General features: G+C 32.8%; 1 protein-coding gene across 1 annotated transcript in view; it reads right to left on the bottom strand.

Annotated features, from left to right (window-relative positions):
- Window positions 1–6827: 6827 nt before the first annotated feature.
- The window catches only part of Cdh10 (cadherin 10), a 193382-nt gene continuing 179900 nt past the window's right edge, over window positions 6828–20309 (bottom strand). Inside the window, exons 9-12 of the mRNA XM_051150993.1 lie at window positions 18796–18917; window positions 14076–14184; window positions 10303–10554; window positions 6828–8036 (exon numbers count right to left, since the gene is read on the bottom strand). Coding sequence (XP_051006950.1) covers window positions 7546–8036; window positions 10303–10554; window positions 14076–14184; window positions 18796–18917 — 974 coding nt within the window. The 3' untranslated portion in view covers window positions 6828–7545. The remainder of the gene's footprint in view (window positions 8037–10302; window positions 10555–14075; window positions 14185–18795; window positions 18918–20309) is intronic.

The raw sequence follows: 20309 nt of genomic DNA, 5'->3' as shown, positions 1-20309 counted from the left end.
TTGTAGATCTAAGACACACAGCAGCACATTTATGCATACTTAAGTTGGGTGTTAACTGCTTAAAGGAAATAAAAGTCATTTAATTTAGATTATTTTTGACTAGTTCTGGAGTATTTGTGGAGGACTGATGTTTTTGAATATCTGTTCACATATCTGCAAGCAAGTGAAAGCCAGAAGACAATGGTGAATGTATTCCTAAATCCCATTCCACATTAGTTTTTAAGATAAGAGGCATCACTGAAGCTGGGAATAAACAATTCACTTGACTGTTTGGCTAACAATGGCCCAGGATCCTCTTGTCTTGGCCAATAATAGAATTTTTATTGTCCGGATTTTTTCATAATTGGTACTATTACTCATAATAGATAACTCATTAGCTATCAAAGGTTTGTATGAGTCCAATATGATGTTTTACAAATCCAAATGTGAGATAACCTAAAGATATATTTGAAAAAGAGCTTTAGTATTATAACTGTATTAGTAAATGTAAATTTACTAATATTAATTTTGATTTAGACATTAATACACTATAGAACTTGGGTGATTCCTAGGGTAATATACTACCATTTTAAATAAAAATTCACTCTTCATATTAACACAATAAAGAATAATCTGTTCATGGTCATTAATGCCCTGAGAGATGAAGTCTGATATTTAAAAATTCTCCCAGTATTTTGTGGGTCTAAGTGCTTCAGACTTAGAATTAAGTAAGTTTGGCTTCCGATTCCATTTAATCGTTGCTGGACTTGCACTTACCTCTCAGCTATTACATTTTCCTATCTATAAAATGAACATAATAGTATTGAGTCATTGTGACAATAAAAATTATCAATTTATAAAAGAAAATGCAAATTCTGGAACAGAAAATGTAAATAAATGCCAGCTATCACAACTACCAGCACCACAGTCATCATTATCATCTTCATCTTCATCACCATCACGAGCTCTACTACCAACACCACCATGGTTAAATATTTTCTATTGCTTCCAGTAAAATAACACAGTTACTATTTCTATGTGCATGTTTTCTAAATACACATGTTGGTGATATTGTGTCATGTTTACCTGATCACTAACACACTGTATTATATTCTAAATCATTTGGTATGTACCTTTTGTGTTGGTTTCATTTCTCATTCCACTTGAATATGAAGAGATATAAAATTGGATTTAATATTTTATATTATAAATATATGGACATTTCTGTTAAAAACATAAATTTAAGTATTTGTAAGCGTTCAGCTTTTTTTTTTATCCAAAACAACTTAAAATTAAATTCTATGTTTCTATCCCTACATTAAAAATAAAATTTTAAGGACTGTATGAAATTTTTGCTTCTTTCCACCCAGTCCTTACATGCTGTCTTCTCAGGCTATCACTTTTGGTAAAAGGAAGTAAGGAAATTTCGATATATAGCTGGCATAATGGTGCATAGTTGCTGTCAAGAATTCCTAGGCAGAGACAGTCATCTTTAAAGGTTGCTGTGACATTTCTAGAATATGCTTTTTCAAATATGAATGAAACATGTTGCCTTTTTGGTTGAGAGTGGGGAAGGTATGGGAACCTGACATTTTCCACACTGCCAAAATTAGAAAACAAAGTATTGGAATGCCAAGATTAATCAGTCACTCAACAAGTATTTATGTAGCAGCTATTTAGATGCCCAATGTGTGATGGGGACTAGCATTTTACTGGGTTTTAGTGTTTAACAAAATGGAAAGGAAAATTCAGAGCTCCTTTTATCTAAATTATATAGACATGTCAGCATATTGTAACGCTCATGCACTGGAATTATAAATGCACCTACAACCTTGGAGATGCTCACAGCAATCACAAATGCAGCCACATTCTGATTATAAAAATTTTAACCCATTGAAATTAAAGAAATTTGAAATGTAATCATGTATTCAGTAAAAATTTCACGAAGTGATTTGTAAAGCTGAAGTATTACTCTGAATATGAATATATATATATATATATATATATATATATATATATATATGCCAGCAGAAATTATCACTAGATTGTCCAAGTTTTTTATACAATTCCTATCTACTCATGTTAGCATAATCTTTTAGAAGAGATCACTTGGGAAAATTATGTAAGAAAATTTCAATATATTAGTAGTGACTGCAAAGAAAATGAAGCTTTGCTGAAATAGTTATGCAGGCTGTACACGCTGAGAAAAAAAAAACTCAACTCCAATTTTTTTGATTGTAAAAAGAGAGGCAAAACTCGTGCTAATCTCAGGCCTGCTTCTAAATATTTCACAACGTGTAGGAGGTTTGTTCAGATAAATCTAGGGATGAAGTTGCTGTGCTACCTTCCTGTGGAGTGGTAAATGTCACGTTCCCACTTCAGGATAATTCCACAGCTGGAAAAACTGCACAAATAGTCTACCAGGTTTCCATTAAGTGTTCCTTAATCTTTAATCCTTTCCTATCGACTTAATAATGATCATCCATTTTGCTCATTTGCAATTGCTCTAAGTAAAACCATTTACAACAAGAATGAAAGCTCATATCTGGAAAAAGACTATTTCTTTTTACTTTTTTGTTTCATTAATCAGGATTGTAAAAAATGACTTCTCCCCTCTTCTTTTCTCTTAGTAGCTCATTCAGCAAGGTGGTAAGCATTATATTCATATTTTTGCGCAATTAATGAGATTTGAAACCAAATCTCATGCAAATTAGAATTCCTATGTTAAATGAATTAAGTGAAAATAACACAATGTTGATATTTACATACTTATATGTAGTGTTAATGACTAAAAGGGATATATTTTTAAAATATATTATGTATTCCTCAAAATAATTTCATTATTTTTATAATTAACAATGTGTCTATAGCTTCAAGCATATTTATTACCCCCCCCTACCCATATTCTATGTCTGGGCCTCTGTTTTACTTTGGATTTATAAGCCAAGATAGTATCTAAAGTAAAATGCCTATATTTCTTTGAAGGTTTTATTGAATGTCAATATTTCAGTAGATCTTGGAGAAATTATCAAGTAAAACTTATACAAAGTAATATACAAAATCCAAATATATCCAGATATTATAATTTTAAGGAAATACTTAATTGTGGCAATTACTTCAAAACTAGACTTGATAGGCTGTGACCATATAATGGGGGAGGAGGTCCTCCTCAGTCACAGACATAAGGGAGGGAAATAGGGTGAAAGCAGGAGGGAGGAAGGAATGAGAGGATACAAGTGATGGAATAACAATTGAGATATAATCAGAGTTAATTAGTTAAATAAAAAACCCTGTTTAAAATTTAAAAAAAAAAAAACTTGTCCTATTGAAAAGGAGCTTTTGTTGAAGTCTGTTGACCTTCAGTCCATTTTAACTTCTCTTTTCACGATTTCGTCCTTTTACTTTCCTTAAGCATGCTTTCCTAGATGCAGCCTCTTTATTGTTTTAGACTAAATTCTCTCAATCAGTAACACAGACTTCAAGCCACCAACACTCTATCTGAAATGATAGCCATCTTCGATTGTTAGCACTTATTTTATTGGAGTTCCCACTAATATTATCTTTGTTAGTCTGCATAGAGGTTAAAGACTTTTACAATATTTACAGGAAATAATTTGATTTGTGTGCCCTGTAAGATCATTGTATGCTATTCCATTTCACAAAAAATAATTTTTAGGTTTGTGAGTTATATAACATTTTATATTAATTTTTAACTTTAGAAAGATCAAGGATCTTGTATCAGAATAGACAAGGTAGTAGTGGATAGTATCTTTTAAGAGACAGAGGGCTTTTGAGGCAATTACCTTAGCATCTGTCAGCTATGAGGAGGGTACATTCATATAAGGCAGAATATAGTGACTCCGCTCATAATGCATTCCTTGGAGATATTAAAATGTAGAGTAATTTAATGTAGTGGTTAGAGCTAATCTCTTTGTGTAACAACAAAAACAGTGATGGGGTGTTATTTAATACTGGTGAGTAGGCCAATTGGAAGAATGGCAGCAGACACTGGTAAAAATGATGACAAAATTAAATAAGACCCAATTCTATTTTTGACAAATGTATTTTATAATGAGGTAATTCATTAAGATAAAGAAATACATGAATAAGAACCATGGTCTAGGTAGGTGCTGTGTGCTGAAGGAGTACTAGACAGATTGCACCACTCTTTGATTGATGTAGTATGCCATATTTTAATAGTTGTAACCCTCTGTGCTAATATTATATACCATCTTAACATATTTAGCACATAGATGTAAAATTTTTTTTTATATGACTACCCAGCAGAAAAACTAAAACTTACTCCATCTTTTCAGGATTCATTGAAAGTTCATGATTTTTATTTCATTTTATTCTTAAACTTGAATTATAACTATTGATTCACAACTAGGGAATGACTTGTGATTGTAGAGACTCATAGTGTAAGAGAGACTATGGGAAGTGCCTCAGCTCCCTATGTATGTTTACATGAAATTATTTAATGAATAAATTTCCATATAACATGTACACATATTAGTTTTTATCTACTCTTAAACTCTAAAACCTCATTCCTTGGATATTTTATTGAATCAGTCTATCACAATCATAATTAACGTACATATTAATATATACATAGTGCAGAAATATATCTAAAATTTATGTAAATAAATTGATACATTAATATATGAAAATACTAATGTTAGCATCTTCTCCTTTGAAAGATCCTAGATATTACCGGCAAATACATGGCCACTATCTTTCAAGTAACATTTTATGTGTGTGTATATGTGTGTTTCTGTGAGTCTGTGAGAGAGAAAAAAAATAAATTCAATTCAACACTGTAGTTTGTAATTACATGGCCTTTGATACTTTGCTGAAGTTGCAAAAACATAGTGTTAGCCTTTCTAATGATGCAGAATTTGAAAGTCAATTTAAAATATATGATTATATAAGTCATGGGAAAAAAGAACAGAAAGATTCTGTTCCTAGAAAAGTTAATTTTAAGAGCTAGATTATTTATTATGAACTCAATGGTTTTCATTATAACATAACTTTTTCCTTGTTTTAACTTTATATGTAAAAGAAATACACACTTATGAATAGAAGAATTATATATTATTTATTATATTTCTGGGTGTCAGAACATTTCTTGGATTTTTTAATAAATGCTTGGTAAACAATTAAAGATATATATGGGTGAAGAAATGAAAAATGCATTTGTTCAGTTACATCAATATTTTGAGAGACAAACGCCCCATTGATACAGAACACTCATGATGGGATAAACTATGTACTTGACATTCCATTGGGCAAACACAATACCAGAAGTTAACTGAGAGAATATATTTTGAACTTATTGGCTACCAAAAAATAACTTTAGCATGTCATCAACATTAATAACAGTTTTCAGGTGTCTGCTACTGACCAGTTTATCCAAAACTGATAAATAAGCCTGCCCATCCATCCTAATGAAGAACATTCTGGAGCTAGTTTGGGTTATGCTACAGATACTTTCACAATTCCTGATTTTTAAAATAATGAATGACTAAGTAAATGCCAGAACAATTTAATGTCACTTGACATTTCTGAAAGAAGATAATTAAAAGCCTCCATATAAGACTTGCATTATTGTAGACATAAGAATTACATTATTGACATCTAATATTGGCTCAAGGAACTACTTGTATGAAGTAGAAACAATTCTAACAAAAACTGTATTTTAAATTATCACCAATTTGAACTGTTCAGAAGCCTTTGTTTTTCTTTTCTTTTGCCAACTTACTCTATTTTTAATGACTGATCTCTCCAGGAAATAGCATTGTCTTCCTTTTGATTCAGTACAAAGGAGAAAAGTTCCATTTCTTAAACTTAGTCTCGTTTGAAAGCCAATGCATGATATACATTAGTGGTCCCTGTCATATTAAGTGTTAATATCCAGCCTGATGTTTTTCTGGCACTACATGCCTGTGATTTTAATTGGGCCTCTTGGGTTGTCTCTCTTTCATAATCAGACTATTTTACAAACTGAAGTGCCTGTTGGAAGGGTCGTGTGCGCCCTTCAGCCTGGAAGTTAGGAAAAAGAAAAACATCATTCAAAAAAAAATTAAAATTCTGCTTGAAGGCTATATTAACATAGCACACAGACCTACTCAAATCATACAGCATTTCCATTAATGAGCACATGAATCTTTGGTATTGTTTACAATATATTCATCAGGGATTGTGACTTCTGTATATAGTGATAAAGAATTCCATTTACAAATAAATCACGGTTGGAACTTGAGCAACAAGTAACACTCACCTCTAGGACTGTTAGTAATGTTTTGAGGAAAGACTACTAGTGCTTTAAAGTTTGTTTTTAACCTTTTTCTTTTTTAAGCTTTCTATTGTCACTCTTTTTACACAAAAAGACTTTGTTACAATAACGTGTGCTGCATCTCTGAAAGTCTGCATAATAGTGAACCTGCATCTTAATGGAATATTCACCGTTATTACTGTCATTACTAGGCATTTTCAAAGTCACCCTGGGAGGTAAATATAATTTCATTCAATGCTTATTCCAGGCTGAGCACTGTCTGAACTTGTGTTGCCAACAAACTTCAATAGCAGAAATGCCATTCAAAAGAATGAGAAAATGTTTGATCCTTCCAGATATTGTCTTAGTAAATATGAACAAGGTGAAAATGTGACACCACCAGCATACTTGGCACAAGAACCAAGAACGGCAATGATATAAATCTTAGTGTGGTTGATTCTGCAACTGAGGGGTTAGAGCACCATTCTTGTTTTTTTTTTTTTATTTTAATGATATTGTAAGCAGCTTATAAATGGTTGCTGCTTTCAATGTGAAGAAGTTTGCACATAGTACAGTGTAATCATTATTGCAGAAGAGCAGTCCTTACCTGTGATATCATTTTGGTCAGGGCTTTCAAGATTGCTCATAATGTGATTTTCTTCTCATGTGCATTAAATTTGATTTGGTAAGAAGATAACTTATGGAGAATTTGCTCCTAAGGAAAAGAAAAGCTAGAGACAAAGTAGTTGTAAAAACTGGTTTATTTTTTTTAAAAATAAATACAAAAATATAAATATAAAACATTAGCAGATAGAATTTGATGAAATGAAATTGCACAAATGCTTGTATACCAGGCTGCATATCACACCTACTAACACCACATGTACATTTTTAACTTAATGTACAGAACAGGATATATCTTAAATGTTTTCTTCGTCTTTTCAAAGCTTCATTTGCAGGGCAAGACGTGTATCTAGGAGAAGCGGCTTGTTCGTGAGGTTGCTTAAGGGAGCACTATCCTGTTCAGGTTTTTTTTTTTTTTTTTTTAACTAAGATGGACAACATTGAATTTCCATAGCTTTGGCTCTTGGAAGTGATTAAATAAAATTTTGTATATATTCCATGAGACATCCTACAGGAAAGAATTAATATAATTAATGAACAAATTAAGAAATAAGTGGGAACTTGTGCTGAGTGGCAGGAAACAAATTCTCCTGAATATCAAATATTGTGAAGTGGAGACAACGTCCGTTAAGTTACTTTCTCTCGTTGAACATAACTCAGGTGGCAGACTAAGCGTCTTTGTCGCTCTCACCACCACCATACATTTCTGCTAGTTTATTAAACCGAGGTCCCCATTCTCGGAGGTAATCGTAGTTTTGGTCTCCTTCAGTGGTACCTGATTCTAATGAGCTCAGGGATTCAGCAATGGAGTCGTTTCCTTCATAGGCATAGGTAGCCAGAGAGTCGTAAGGAGGTGCAGTGGGGTCCAGGTCATGCTCTTTGAGCCGCTCGTTAATGAAATCCCGAACATCCGTATTATCCGGGGCTGTAGGAGTCCTCCGTGGTATAAATAAGGTTTCAGGAATTATATCTCGACGGAGCTTTTTCTCCTCGATAGCTGCAGGGTTCCTCAGGGTACCAATATCAAAGGCCTGCGTGTCTTCCTCTCCGCCACCTTCGTCGTTATAGCTCACAATGTTGTCTCTGATGTCTTCTTTGGATAAAATCAGAGGCTCTTTCTTCCGTTGCCTTTTCAGGGCTGCAAAGAGGACTACTATAACTTGAACAAAGACAAGAAGATGTGTTAGAACTTCATTCGCAAACTGCCAATCCAGAGCACAAATACTTCACAGGCGGGAAAATTCATATCTTGCATGAGAGCCCAAATTTGAGATAAATTTTGTATTTTTATTCAGATGCTGAAGAAGGGTTTACCTGGGTTGACTAGTGTGGTGTTTCTGACATTTTGGAAACAATGTAGATTATTTCTCAACTAAAAATCACTACTCTTTAGTTCTTTTTCTAAGAACTATTTACAGTATGTTTCTGACAGTAATAAAAATATTAATCTTTTGCAACTTACATAAAGGGAATATATTCCAGTGTCTCTGTGGCTGAACAAGTCCAAGGCCCTAGGTTCAATCCCCAGCAGCAAAATTAACCAAATTGAATTCAGCTTTAAATGAAAAGCCTATGAAAAGCTCACACTTTCCACCACATCCTTACATAATAAAGTGATGTTCACCGCAAAATTTAGACTAATATTTTCAGCTCCATGGCTTTGATGATGGATTTACACAGTTCTTTACTTTCTTTACTGAAAGGCCTTCATGATTGGGGAAAAGGTGACTCAGTTGTTTAAAAACAGAAAAAAAAAATGTGCTTATATTTCCTTGGAAATATACACACACAACATTGTTAAATCAAATTAGTTCAGAACAGAAAGTAAATTCACAGATCATTGAATTAACTCCAAAACAAAAGTGTGATCTTTAGAGAAACTCATTTCAAACAAGTAAAGATCTGCGAGGACAGACACACATAACAAAAACTAACACTGGCACACCTATAGGAGAAAGTTAATGGAAATGCCACTTATGGTGGTGAGGTTTTTTTACTTACTCCCCTTAAATATTTTGTTATTTATCATTCATGATACTTGGAGAAACAGATGTGAATTCATTCAAATGGAAAAGTGGAAGGAAAAACCTTAATTTCACAAACAGCAATGTTTAGAAAATGTATTTACTGTAAGAAGGAATCAAGGTTACACAAAATGTACTTTGTTTTCTGTTAATTTGTATTCATGTATATTAAATGCTATGACTGTGTTTATGTTTGTAATTCAGGCTTTTGAGAAGAGCTTCCTTAGCTTATGTATTCTCACATATACATGTGTGATGAAAAGATTTTCAACCTGTAAAAATGTTGTTAGAAAAATCAATTTTCTCAGTAAAAATTCCAATACAAAAGATAATGGAAACTCTTAAGACTAGGTCCTTATCCAAACTCATTTTTCTGCTTCCTGAAATACAGCTATAGCGTCTCTTAATTATATCCAACAGGGTAGAATTCAACAGAGAGTAAATATGCTATTTTCACTTCAAGAATAGTTAGAACACACAACTCTCTGTAGAAACACTCTTGAGCACAAACAAACAAACAAACAAACACAAACAAACAATAACTCTCTTCTTTCTCCCTGACTGTGAGGGTTAGATGTATCCTAACTCTGACTCATTCTGCACCTCTATTAGATGTCACTTTCAAACATGGCTGCTTCCTTCTATAAACTAACGTTACCTTCCTTGTTTGGGATTAAGGTTGTGTGCTAAAGGTCTATATTCCAACCAGATCGTATTTTAGTTCAGAATGTGTCTGCATTCCAATCAGATCAGATAGACACAGAGGGCCTTTGGATGTGATCACTTGCCAGAACAACCATGTTGCTGAATTAAAATAGCAAAACAAACAAACAAACAAACAAACAAAAACCCAAAACAAAACAAAAAACAAGAAAAAACCCCAAACCAAAACAAAACAAAGTAAAACAAAAACGTGATAATGCATTATGAGACAAAAACTTAAATTTTTCTATTTTTGTGTATGTGTGCTGGCTCTAAATGGGCAGGGTCCTGCTCTTAAGGGATTTGTATCCCCAGGGAGACTCTGTTGGGTAAAATATAATATTAGCTTTTCCTTTGTCAGTGTCAAAGCTCATGAGTTAGTTATGGGACATTGTGTTAACATTATTTCTTTTACTTCATTAATATACCTCCATGAAAGATACATTTTAGTGTATATTTTCTCTTAATTCCCACAGATAGAGTCCTGCTACTTCTATTACCATAAAGACTACTTCATGCAGCATATATTGTGACAAGATAAAATGTTTCTATGCTAGTAATATTTCCCAGTTAATGTGCATGAATCTTTAAACTTTAACATTAGTTGAGGGGTAGTGTGTTTTGATGGTAAGATGTCCTATACAACAACAGACTGAAGTAGTCGTCTTTGAAAACTATCCCCCATTTTTCAACACTTACCCAGTAGAATAATGATGCAGAGAAGAATGGCTATCAAAGCGCCAGTGCTGAGGCCAGCAGGGAGGAGCAGGGCTTCCGCACTGCAGGACTGCATGTTGCCTTGGCTGTCACAGGCACACACACGGATGGTCAGTGTGCCAGTGCTGCTCTGAATTGGGTAGTCATTATCAGATATCACCACCGGCAGTAGATAGGTGCTTATCTCGTGACGGTTGAAGCCATTTTTTCTGGTTAAAATTCTGGCAGTATTATCTAAAATAAATTAGAAAGCATTGCAGATAATTTGGAGCAGTTTGTTTCTGTGTTAACTGTGGTTTTACACTTTATAGAAACTATGTATTTTCCCATTAGACATGTATGATGAATGGAAATCAAACTCAGCAAGGTGTACTAGATAATACAAAGAATCTAGAACTATGTATTGTTATTTATTTATTTACTTAGAGAAAAGATGTGTTGTGTAACACTGTCTGGACTCTGCTAAGATCAGTTACCTTCCTCAAGCTCCTAAATACAGTGTTTACAGAAATTCAACTCCATGCTCAGACTCCACTGATGCTTAGATTTCAAGTGACTATTCCATAACAATAGATATAAAAATTCACTTATGAAGTCTAAACAGATGATAAATATTCAAGAGGTTTTAAAAATAAGTTTTTATCAAGGAAATAATCACTTAATTTGTTTAAATTTACACATATCTAAGTATGTACTTTCACATGACAAAAATGCTTTAATCCAGTAATTATAAAGAAAATATGATTCAGTGCAATTTAAGCACATAAATCATGTTATCAAAATCCACAGGATTCTACTATATAATCAAAGGTTGGCAAATAGTGACTATTTCTGAACACTGCCTACATCTGTTAAAACAAATGTATATACAACTTTTCCTAATCAAACAAGTAACACAGTTCTCCTTAGTATGGGTTATGGGTGAAGGTGGAGGTCGTTTCTTCTACTCTCAAACAAACAACCTTTAAAAACCACTGAGTATGTTAGTATCTTGTTCTATTGTAGGATGAATGTAGTCTTGATTCTCAAAGGGCTTTCTATAAGGCCAATATAGAAACAGGAGTCATAATTTGTTAAGTCAAATGATTAGGATAAAAGAAGAAAGTTACAGTTGCTTACTTGTTCAGTACCCAGATAAAAAACAAGTGTTTTCAACATTATTAGTGAGATGGTAACTACGTTAGGAAAGAAGATCTTTAAAATATTAGAAAGCAATGAGAAAATTTGAAAACATACCTCTGAAGGATTAATATCTCAGGTAAAAATTTGCATACATATGGGTACTTTTTTTGTACCTTATCTGGGTGCCTTTCAACTTTTTGAATCTTTTGAATATTCATTTGTAACAACTTTGTATTATTTAAGAACAAATTACATTTTTATTTTAAATTAATTAACATAGGATTTGTACATTATTCTGCCTGTATGTGAGACAGTAGGCCAGGAGAGAACACCAGGCATCATTATAGATGGTTATAAGCCACCATGTAGGTGCTGGGAATTGAACTCAGGGACTTTGGAAGAAGAGCGAATATCTTAACCTCTGAGCCATCTCTCCAGCTCCTAAATTTTCATTTTAGAATAGCTCTTACGTTTTTAATGTTTATGAAACAATTAATATATTTAAATGATGGTATCTAATATTTGACATATCAAATTAATTTTAAAATGATTGGTATTATATATCTAAAATATCTAAGACGAACATGTGGATAAACATGAGGAAATATTCCCGCAAAAATGTATCCATTTGTTGATTCCTATATTTTTACAACTCTTTTGAACCATGACACAATAACAAAAAACAGTAACACATGTAAAACGTAGCTCACATATTCCACCAAAATTGATGGACAGCTACTCAGTGAGATCTTCAGGTTGATATTTGTATAAGTTTATTGCTGGCTTTGAGTAATTTATACATAATTAAGAACTTTTTCTAATACAACAAAATGATAATCTAAGTAAAACATTAAAGAAGGGGAAACTTAAGTTGTTTCTCCAGGGTCTTTGAAAGGCTGTACCATGACAGCATCAATACTAACCTACATCAGTTTTTAATATCTAGTCTTCTGGTTTACAGGGAAAAAAATCAAAATTAAATACACTCAGAGACAGGTATTGTCAGTTCAGTACTAAGGATCCAATTGAGATACGTGTAATCTCAAAGTTATGCTTAGGTTGCCGGGCTCAGCAAATTGAAATTATACTGGATGTTGTTCATCTGAAATTTAGAAACAGTTCAGCATTGTGTATATTAACTGCCAAGCCTATGTTACTCCTTTCTTAATCCTATTACTTCATATGTCTGGAGTGACAGAAAACATGGGCATTTCAAGTCTTAAGACTTAGTGAAACAACATGTCTCAAATGGATAATTTCTCTTCGACTCCCTTATGTCAACACTTGACTAGATGAAATCTCTTGGTGAGGAGATAGCAGGATGTAAAATGATCCAATAGCTTAAGCTGTTTTACGGTGCTAGAAAACCATCTTGAGGAGATATAGCCAATTGGCTTTGTTAATACTTCCCAAACACCGTGAGGGATATGCTGTATATTTGCCAACGTGGTTATAAGATTTACTTGAAATACATCTGCAGCCGCAGTAAGACAAATACGTCTTCTGCCAATGGAAGATTAGGTCATTATTTGCCATGAGCTATACTGAATATAGATGAGGTCTAATAACACACATACCCACATATCCATGTGTGTGGGGGAGGTGTATACAATGTACAGTTGCACAGTTATCATGACATATTTATCCACATTATAAAAATCACAGCTGTTTTTACAATGCTTATCCAAAATGCTTTCTGCTTTTATGAGAACAAAACAGAAATAATTTCAGGGATATAAATTTGTATTTCACAAAGGACTATAACATGCTTGTCACTACAACAGGGATTATTCAAGTTCTTTCACAGGGTTCTGTAGCTGTTCGTCCTTCCTCACAATCTTTTGTGCCTGTCTCCATTAAATCCGATACTATTATTTACTATAAAAGTTTGTACAATAGATGCATATAATCTTTCTGCCTAGATCCATTCATGTCTTATCATACTTACAGTAAAAACTAGTTATTTGCAGCCTTTCTAATAGCTTCAACATTTCACCTTTCCCTGAACACTTATAGTTTTTATATTATATTTATTTCCAAATTGATAAAGTAAATAACTTCAAACAAGATATTATTGTAATGCATTATTTAAACATGGATATGAACAGATTTTTTTTTGTTGTTTTTCAATATGGGGTTTCTCTGTGTATCCTTAGCTATTCTGGACTCACTTTGTAGACCAGGCTGGCCTTGAACTCACAGAGATCCACCTGCTTCTGCCTCTGCCATCACATCCAGCCGATATGAACAGATTTTTAAGCTTACATCAGTAAGTTGATATATAGCATAAAAATGAATTGATATGTTGTAATAATTGGTATGGAGAAATTCTCACTTTTTTATATTAAAGATTTAAAGAGTTCTAAAAATGACCTTCATTATCTTTTTTTTTAAATTGGGCAGGAGTATTTTATTTTTTAATGTTTTTTATTTTTGTTACTGTACATTTATATTATTACACACATATATACAATAAACCACATACAGCAAGTGTCGTGAAACAATCGGGAATTATATGTATGTTACATTTATAGTGTTTTGGCTATTTGTATTTGGCAACCTTGAAGACAACAGCTTTTCTATCTTGCTGAGTCTAAAATTCTGAATGTAAATAATATCTCTCATATCTTTACCTTCATTATCTTGTACTGTGAAGTTGGGATTGACAGCAGCCAAACTGAAGAAAAACTTCTGTCCACCTAATGGGTCATCTTTGTCAACTGCACTTATGGTCTGGATTAGCTGCAAGATGAAGAAGGAAAAAAAATTACAGTCATCAAATGTTTACAAGTAGATAAAAGATCATTTCCATCATTGTGAAAGCATACATACAAGTAACACGATACAGCCAGTACAGGTTAAATTTAAGAATACACACACACACACACACACACACACACACACACACACACACACACGTGCCCACACGTACACATATATTTTAAATGAACCAATAGATTATTTAAAAAAGAAACTCTGTTTCTGAAGTTGAAAACATAATACACTATAGTGGACATCTCCTGTTACCTTTATTACATGTTTTCATTACACATGTGCCAATGGATCAGTCACAGGCGTGTAAATACTCCAGACAGATGTTCTCTTGATTCTTTTCCTTTTATAAGTATTAGGTTTTAAGTAATTAATTTTAGGAAACATTAAAGGCTACATTTATTAATGCTTGGATAATCATTCAAACGTACTCTTAGTTAAAAATATACTTTAAATCATAAGTTCATCATCATGTACATATTTGGTTAAAATATAATTCCTGAGTTTCTGTTGATTTAACAAGGATTTTTGAGCTTAAAAGATTATGTGAAATAATTAGGACCATGAACAAATTATTATCACATTATATTAAATTACTTTCCTTTCAAAACATGCTATAGTAGTAACAGTAAAAATAGCCTACTTATTTTATTGGTCTCTATCTTTTTTTTTATTTTTAAAGATTTATTCATCATTTATACAGTGTTCCGCCTGCTTGTACGCCTTCACTATAGATGGTTGTGAGTGACCATGTGGTTGCTCTGAATTGAACTCAGGACCTTTGGAAGAGCAGCCAGTGCTCTTAACCTCTGAGCAATCTCACCAGCCCTAGCCTACCTATTATAATTCAAATTATTTCAAAGCAATTCAAGAAACTTAATTAAACCATACAAAGCAATATACTATTTTCTAGAAATTATGAATAAGAATAATCATTTAAATGTTGAAATTATTTTAAAACAGTATTAAATCATGGTTGGCTAAATATTTGTTATAATAAGAATAAAAAGAAACAAATTATAATAGAATGAATATACAGATACATGAATACATTCAATGCAAAAATGTACATATAATGGTATTAGGAAGGCACACTTTAAAAGTTCTTAATTTATCTGTTTCTTTTTGTCTAATTTTATTTTTTCAATCATGCTTTGAAAATTCTTTATAAATTGTGTGATTCATTAGGGTACTGAAGAAGAAATAAATGCCAAAAATGAAATAATAGAACAAAAAGACCAGTAGAAACTCTCAGTCACTAAGATTAAAATTAATACATAGAGATGCTAACAAATATATAGGAGCAATATAAAAGAACTAATGATCCTTTAAAGAAAATTTACAAGGTTTCAAAATAACATTCGTAACTGTGATTCCAAATTACAATTCTATTGTTATAGATAAAAATAATATCTTCTTGAGGATCAATGCACACTTTTTTTTACATATGTGTATAGGAAGTTACTAAAGTTACCTGACATCTGCTAATGAAATATATATATTGATTAAAGACTGTAGCACCAAAGAATTAATGATTAGTGATTAATTGAATCTTTTTTTTTTAAAAACTCAGTGATATAGAAAGAACAGTATGCTGGTACTAAGCAGATGGTCAATGAAATGGCACATGGCTGAGTCTAAGACGTGCTGGTGACCAAAATAAAAATAAGATTTCCTTTGGGTCACCAAGAACTCACTGCTTTATTTAAATTAATGCTATGAAAAGAAAGAAGGAAACAAAACCCAGTGCTCTTGCACATTTCTTCCAAGTATGTGAAGGAAATCGTATGGTTGATTTCTTAGCAGTAACAAAACTGACTGGTATCTTCACCTTCTATAGCGGCTTCAAGGCCATTTTAATGACTCTAATACAAGGAGGCACTGGTGGAGTGTTGCATGGATTATTAGATGCACAGAGAAAACAAAGCAGTTATAGATTTGAAATACTTAAAATTTTAACGAGAACATTAGTATTTCTTGGTGAAAAATAGCTGTATTCTGTTTAAACACACCATTCCTCTTTGTTAGAGATGGACCTGAACACCATTCTTTGGGAAATGTTAATTGGATATTTTGGGTCTGATAAACCTTGGCTGCCACTTGACTTGATTTGTAATATCAGTTGATGATTTGATTCCATCCTTAGACATTGAAGAATAAATATAAGCATCAACCACCCTGGCGTGACTTCTTATTTGAGCTCTCAATGTAAGTTTATTCTTTTGGTCATGAAAATATAATCATCAGCTGAAGGAGTGGATATGAACGAGGAACATGGATGCAGAAAGAGCCAGCTTCACCTTCCCCTTTCAATCCTTTTTTTTTTTTTTTTTTTTTTTTTTTAAGACGGGAATAGTGATTTTAATAGACAGCCCAACTTAGGCAAATCAGAAGCCAATTAACTTCACATCAATTGCAAGCTACGTCCTTTGTAAGTGAAGTGACCCTTCCTTAAATTAAGGAACTGACAAGACCATGGGAAAAGAATGCAAAGGAAAATGTGGTGGTGCAGCTTTATTTCTCACTTACACATTTGTCCACACATCAAATGAGTGGGGTTGTCCCCCATGCTATAGATCTAAATGTTCCCTACAGAACACTCTATAGGGCGACTTTTTGAATTAAAGTACTCTATAAATAAGTCAAGCACACCCAGAAGACCTAACACTCAATTTTCCTAGGAGTTGTGGAGACCTGGCTAGCAAGTGGATTTCATCCAGGTCTCTGAGTGGAGTGGAAGTTCAGTGAATAAGTACTTTGTCTTTGCTTATTTAAATGTCATAATCTCCAATACTGAGTCCACTCCCCTCCCACTTCCTTCATGGTTTTGCTTTTTGATAAATAATATGCAATCCAGGGTGTCCTTTAGCAAACTATGTAAGAGGGAAAACCTTGATATCTCTTTCTCAGTCTCCCAACTACTGAGACTACTGACACATAGCAACTATCAATTTCACATGTAAAAGCTTTGTTTAAACAAAAACATTTCTTATGGACATGTGCACATGTAGCCAGATAGAAAAGCATTTATCATATGCTTCATACCAAGGTTGTCAAGACTGGGTAAATACTTCTTAAAGAAAATCATGGATTTTTTTCATTAACTATTTTTGAAATATTAAGGAAGTCTTCAAACAGTGGGTTAGCTACAATGAACTAGAGAGAAAGCACAAGGTTATACACAGCATTCTTTTCTTTGACTCTTTTGAATACATCCATGTATCATTATTTATGACTCAACTGGCCTGAAAGATATCTCTTTAAAAATCCAATTAAATAATCATGGAGGAAGAAATACATGTAGCAGTAGGAAAGTGGATAATTTATCACTTACAGAAAATATTTTTAACTTAAATCACACTTAGCCTGCTAGGCCAAGTAGGAATCCAGTGAAATTTTTAGAGTAGACACTGCTTCATTGGGAGGAAAGTTAGGAGCACCTAAGTTACTTAAATATTCAGAAATAAACATTTCAATAACATTTCAAATAAAAAATGCAATTGCAGTAATTTTGTCCTTTCAAACAATAGACAAGCTATTGAAATCCCGTTAGAAAATTTACAAGAACAACTTGAATTATTCTACAATGCAATTTGCATAAAATATAGCAATGACATTGATGTTTATAAAAGCATTAAGTGATGTCAAAACATCACACAGTTTCTCAATGGCTTCTCTATCGCTAATAAAATGCTTTTGATTCCCAATTATTATTTATAATATGCAGTTTCCTTCTGAGAAGATAGCACTCAAGCCAATTAAGAGCATTTCTTTCAGCCATATATGCCGGAGCTTTTCAAGTAACAGAATGAGTCCACTGAGGAAATGATTTAAATAATTCCAAACAAAGCTGATGTAGGAAGAATTGTTCAAAGGACTAAAATGAAGTCATTAAGCATTTTATGTGCTACCACACTGAGGAAGAACACAGTCAATCCATAACAGCATTACTTCATAACGTGTTCCCATACAATCCAATACTGATTGAGTGTTCAGTGACCCTGTGCCTTTGTCTCTGTGTTTCCCTCAGTCTCACTGCAGTAATGAAGATATTCTCAGGAGTTATTCACACCGCATCTTTAGGCTCTTAGACGATGAAAACAGTAGTTGTTCAGTTTGACATCTGGCTGGAGCTGTCAGGGTCCATAATCTGACCATAAAAATTGTACTAATACCATCTTCTATTTCACTAAACAGTTACTAATATTGGGCCAATGGCACAGAGCAGCTTCTGATGTTTGATCTTGGTTCTAAAAGTTTTAAAATTTAAAGCTATTTCCCATACCCCACCTTTTATGGGAAGACATTATCATCATCACCTTTATTAGTATTATTATTTTTATCATTATTAATTACTATTAAGTAAGATCTCATTTTATTTTATTGCATTAGAACTTTGCAAAAGAATTGGGTAACTTCACTGTTAAAATATTTTCTACTTTATAAGCATTAGCCACTTTGTACATTTCTAATGAGAATATATAAATAAATGTTTCTAACTCTGTTCCATTCTTTCCAATAATTTGACAAAAAAAATCACACAGCTAAAGACTCATGAATTAGAGTTATATGGTTGCTCACCTGTCCTGGCCTGGCATTTTCACATACAAATGTGTCATAAAACACAGCGAATTGGGGAGCATTGTCATTAACATCCAAAATCCTTACAAAAACAGACACACGAGTTGTCTCTTTAGGATTATCTAGAAAGAGGAAATAAAAAACAATGTTTAGGAAAATGCATTTGTGTGCAGGACTCAATTTAGATAGGCATCATATGTACATTAAGTCTCACATACAAATAAGCATGATATATATTCTTCTGACATAATGAACAAATGCAATAAAAAATTAATATAGAGTATAAGTAAGTGATCATGAGTTCACTTAGTGTTGAACAAAAGAGTACTATTATTATTTCAAAAATTCCTTTTAAAATACAATACAGTGTAACTGAGTTCATATTATATGTCTGTCTCTACTGTCCACTTATGAGATGGAGTTATATATTTATTTTTTAAATCCTTGCTGTATTTGTCAATGCTGCTTAACTTTTTGTTTTTATCCACCTTTTAGAAGGAGAAGCACACGTACTTTTCCAAGGTCATCAACTCCTACCACTTTGTTTATTTCTTTAATAAGAAAAACATTCTAATGGCTACTTTAAGCTCTACATTTGTAACCTGGACTACCTGAATGCTGATTTAATGAAGTGATTAGAAAATTTAGAGTGAAATACCATTGTTCAATTATTTTATTGGCATGTTAATTACTGATACTTTTAACTAACACTTTACTTTTATTTTACTTCATTTTTATTCATTATTTTGTGTGCATATATGTTTATATGTGTGGGCCCATATATGCTACAGGGTGTGTGGTAGACAGAACATAACCTGTATTAGGCAGTTCTTTCTTTCCACTGTGTGGGACCATGAGGTTGAACCATGGTCATAAGACTTGGCATTAAATGTCCCGCCCCTTTATAACTGAGCCACAACACTAGCTCCAAGAATGATTTTGCATATCTATTTATTCTATGAAAACCAGCTTCAAAACAACAACATATTCATCATGTGTGTTTTGTAGAAGATGGTGAAGTTAAGAATATCAATTTTGTCATAAAGATTAATTTTATTTATTTTGATTGATGAATGAAAAAATTTAAAAAGTCCCTTTAGCTTAGCTTTAGTTCCATCCTTGTAGTTGTTTATAATGGCGTTATGTCTGTCATGTATATTCTAGGCTGTCTTACTGAGAGATGAGTGTTTTGTATTGTGGATTTAAGTTAAAGTCACTTAGAATTCATAACATCACTTATATGAACACAGCTACACTTGCATGCAAATGTGGCCAAATTCACATAGCACAAAAAAACATATAAAAGGTATGTTTAAAATATCAGTACATATAGCCATGAATGGTGGCAAATAACTCTAATATCAACACTTAGGGAAGCAGAGGCAGACGAATCTTTGTGAATTTGAGGCCACTCCGGTCTACAAAGCAAGTCAAAGACAATCAAGGCTACACACAGAACCCTGTCTCAAAATATAAATCAACAAAATATAAAAAATGTGAAGGTGGTTTAAAAA

The sequence above is a fragment of the Acomys russatus genome, chromosome 9 (genome assembly GCF_903995435.1).
Source record: "Acomys russatus chromosome 9, mAcoRus1.1, whole genome shotgun sequence".
In the NCBI taxonomy this organism is placed as follows: domain Eukaryota; kingdom Metazoa; phylum Chordata; class Mammalia; order Rodentia; family Muridae; genus Acomys; species Acomys russatus.
The sequence above is the reverse complement of the archived record's forward strand: the minus strand, read 5'-3'. Positions and strand labels throughout refer to the sequence as shown.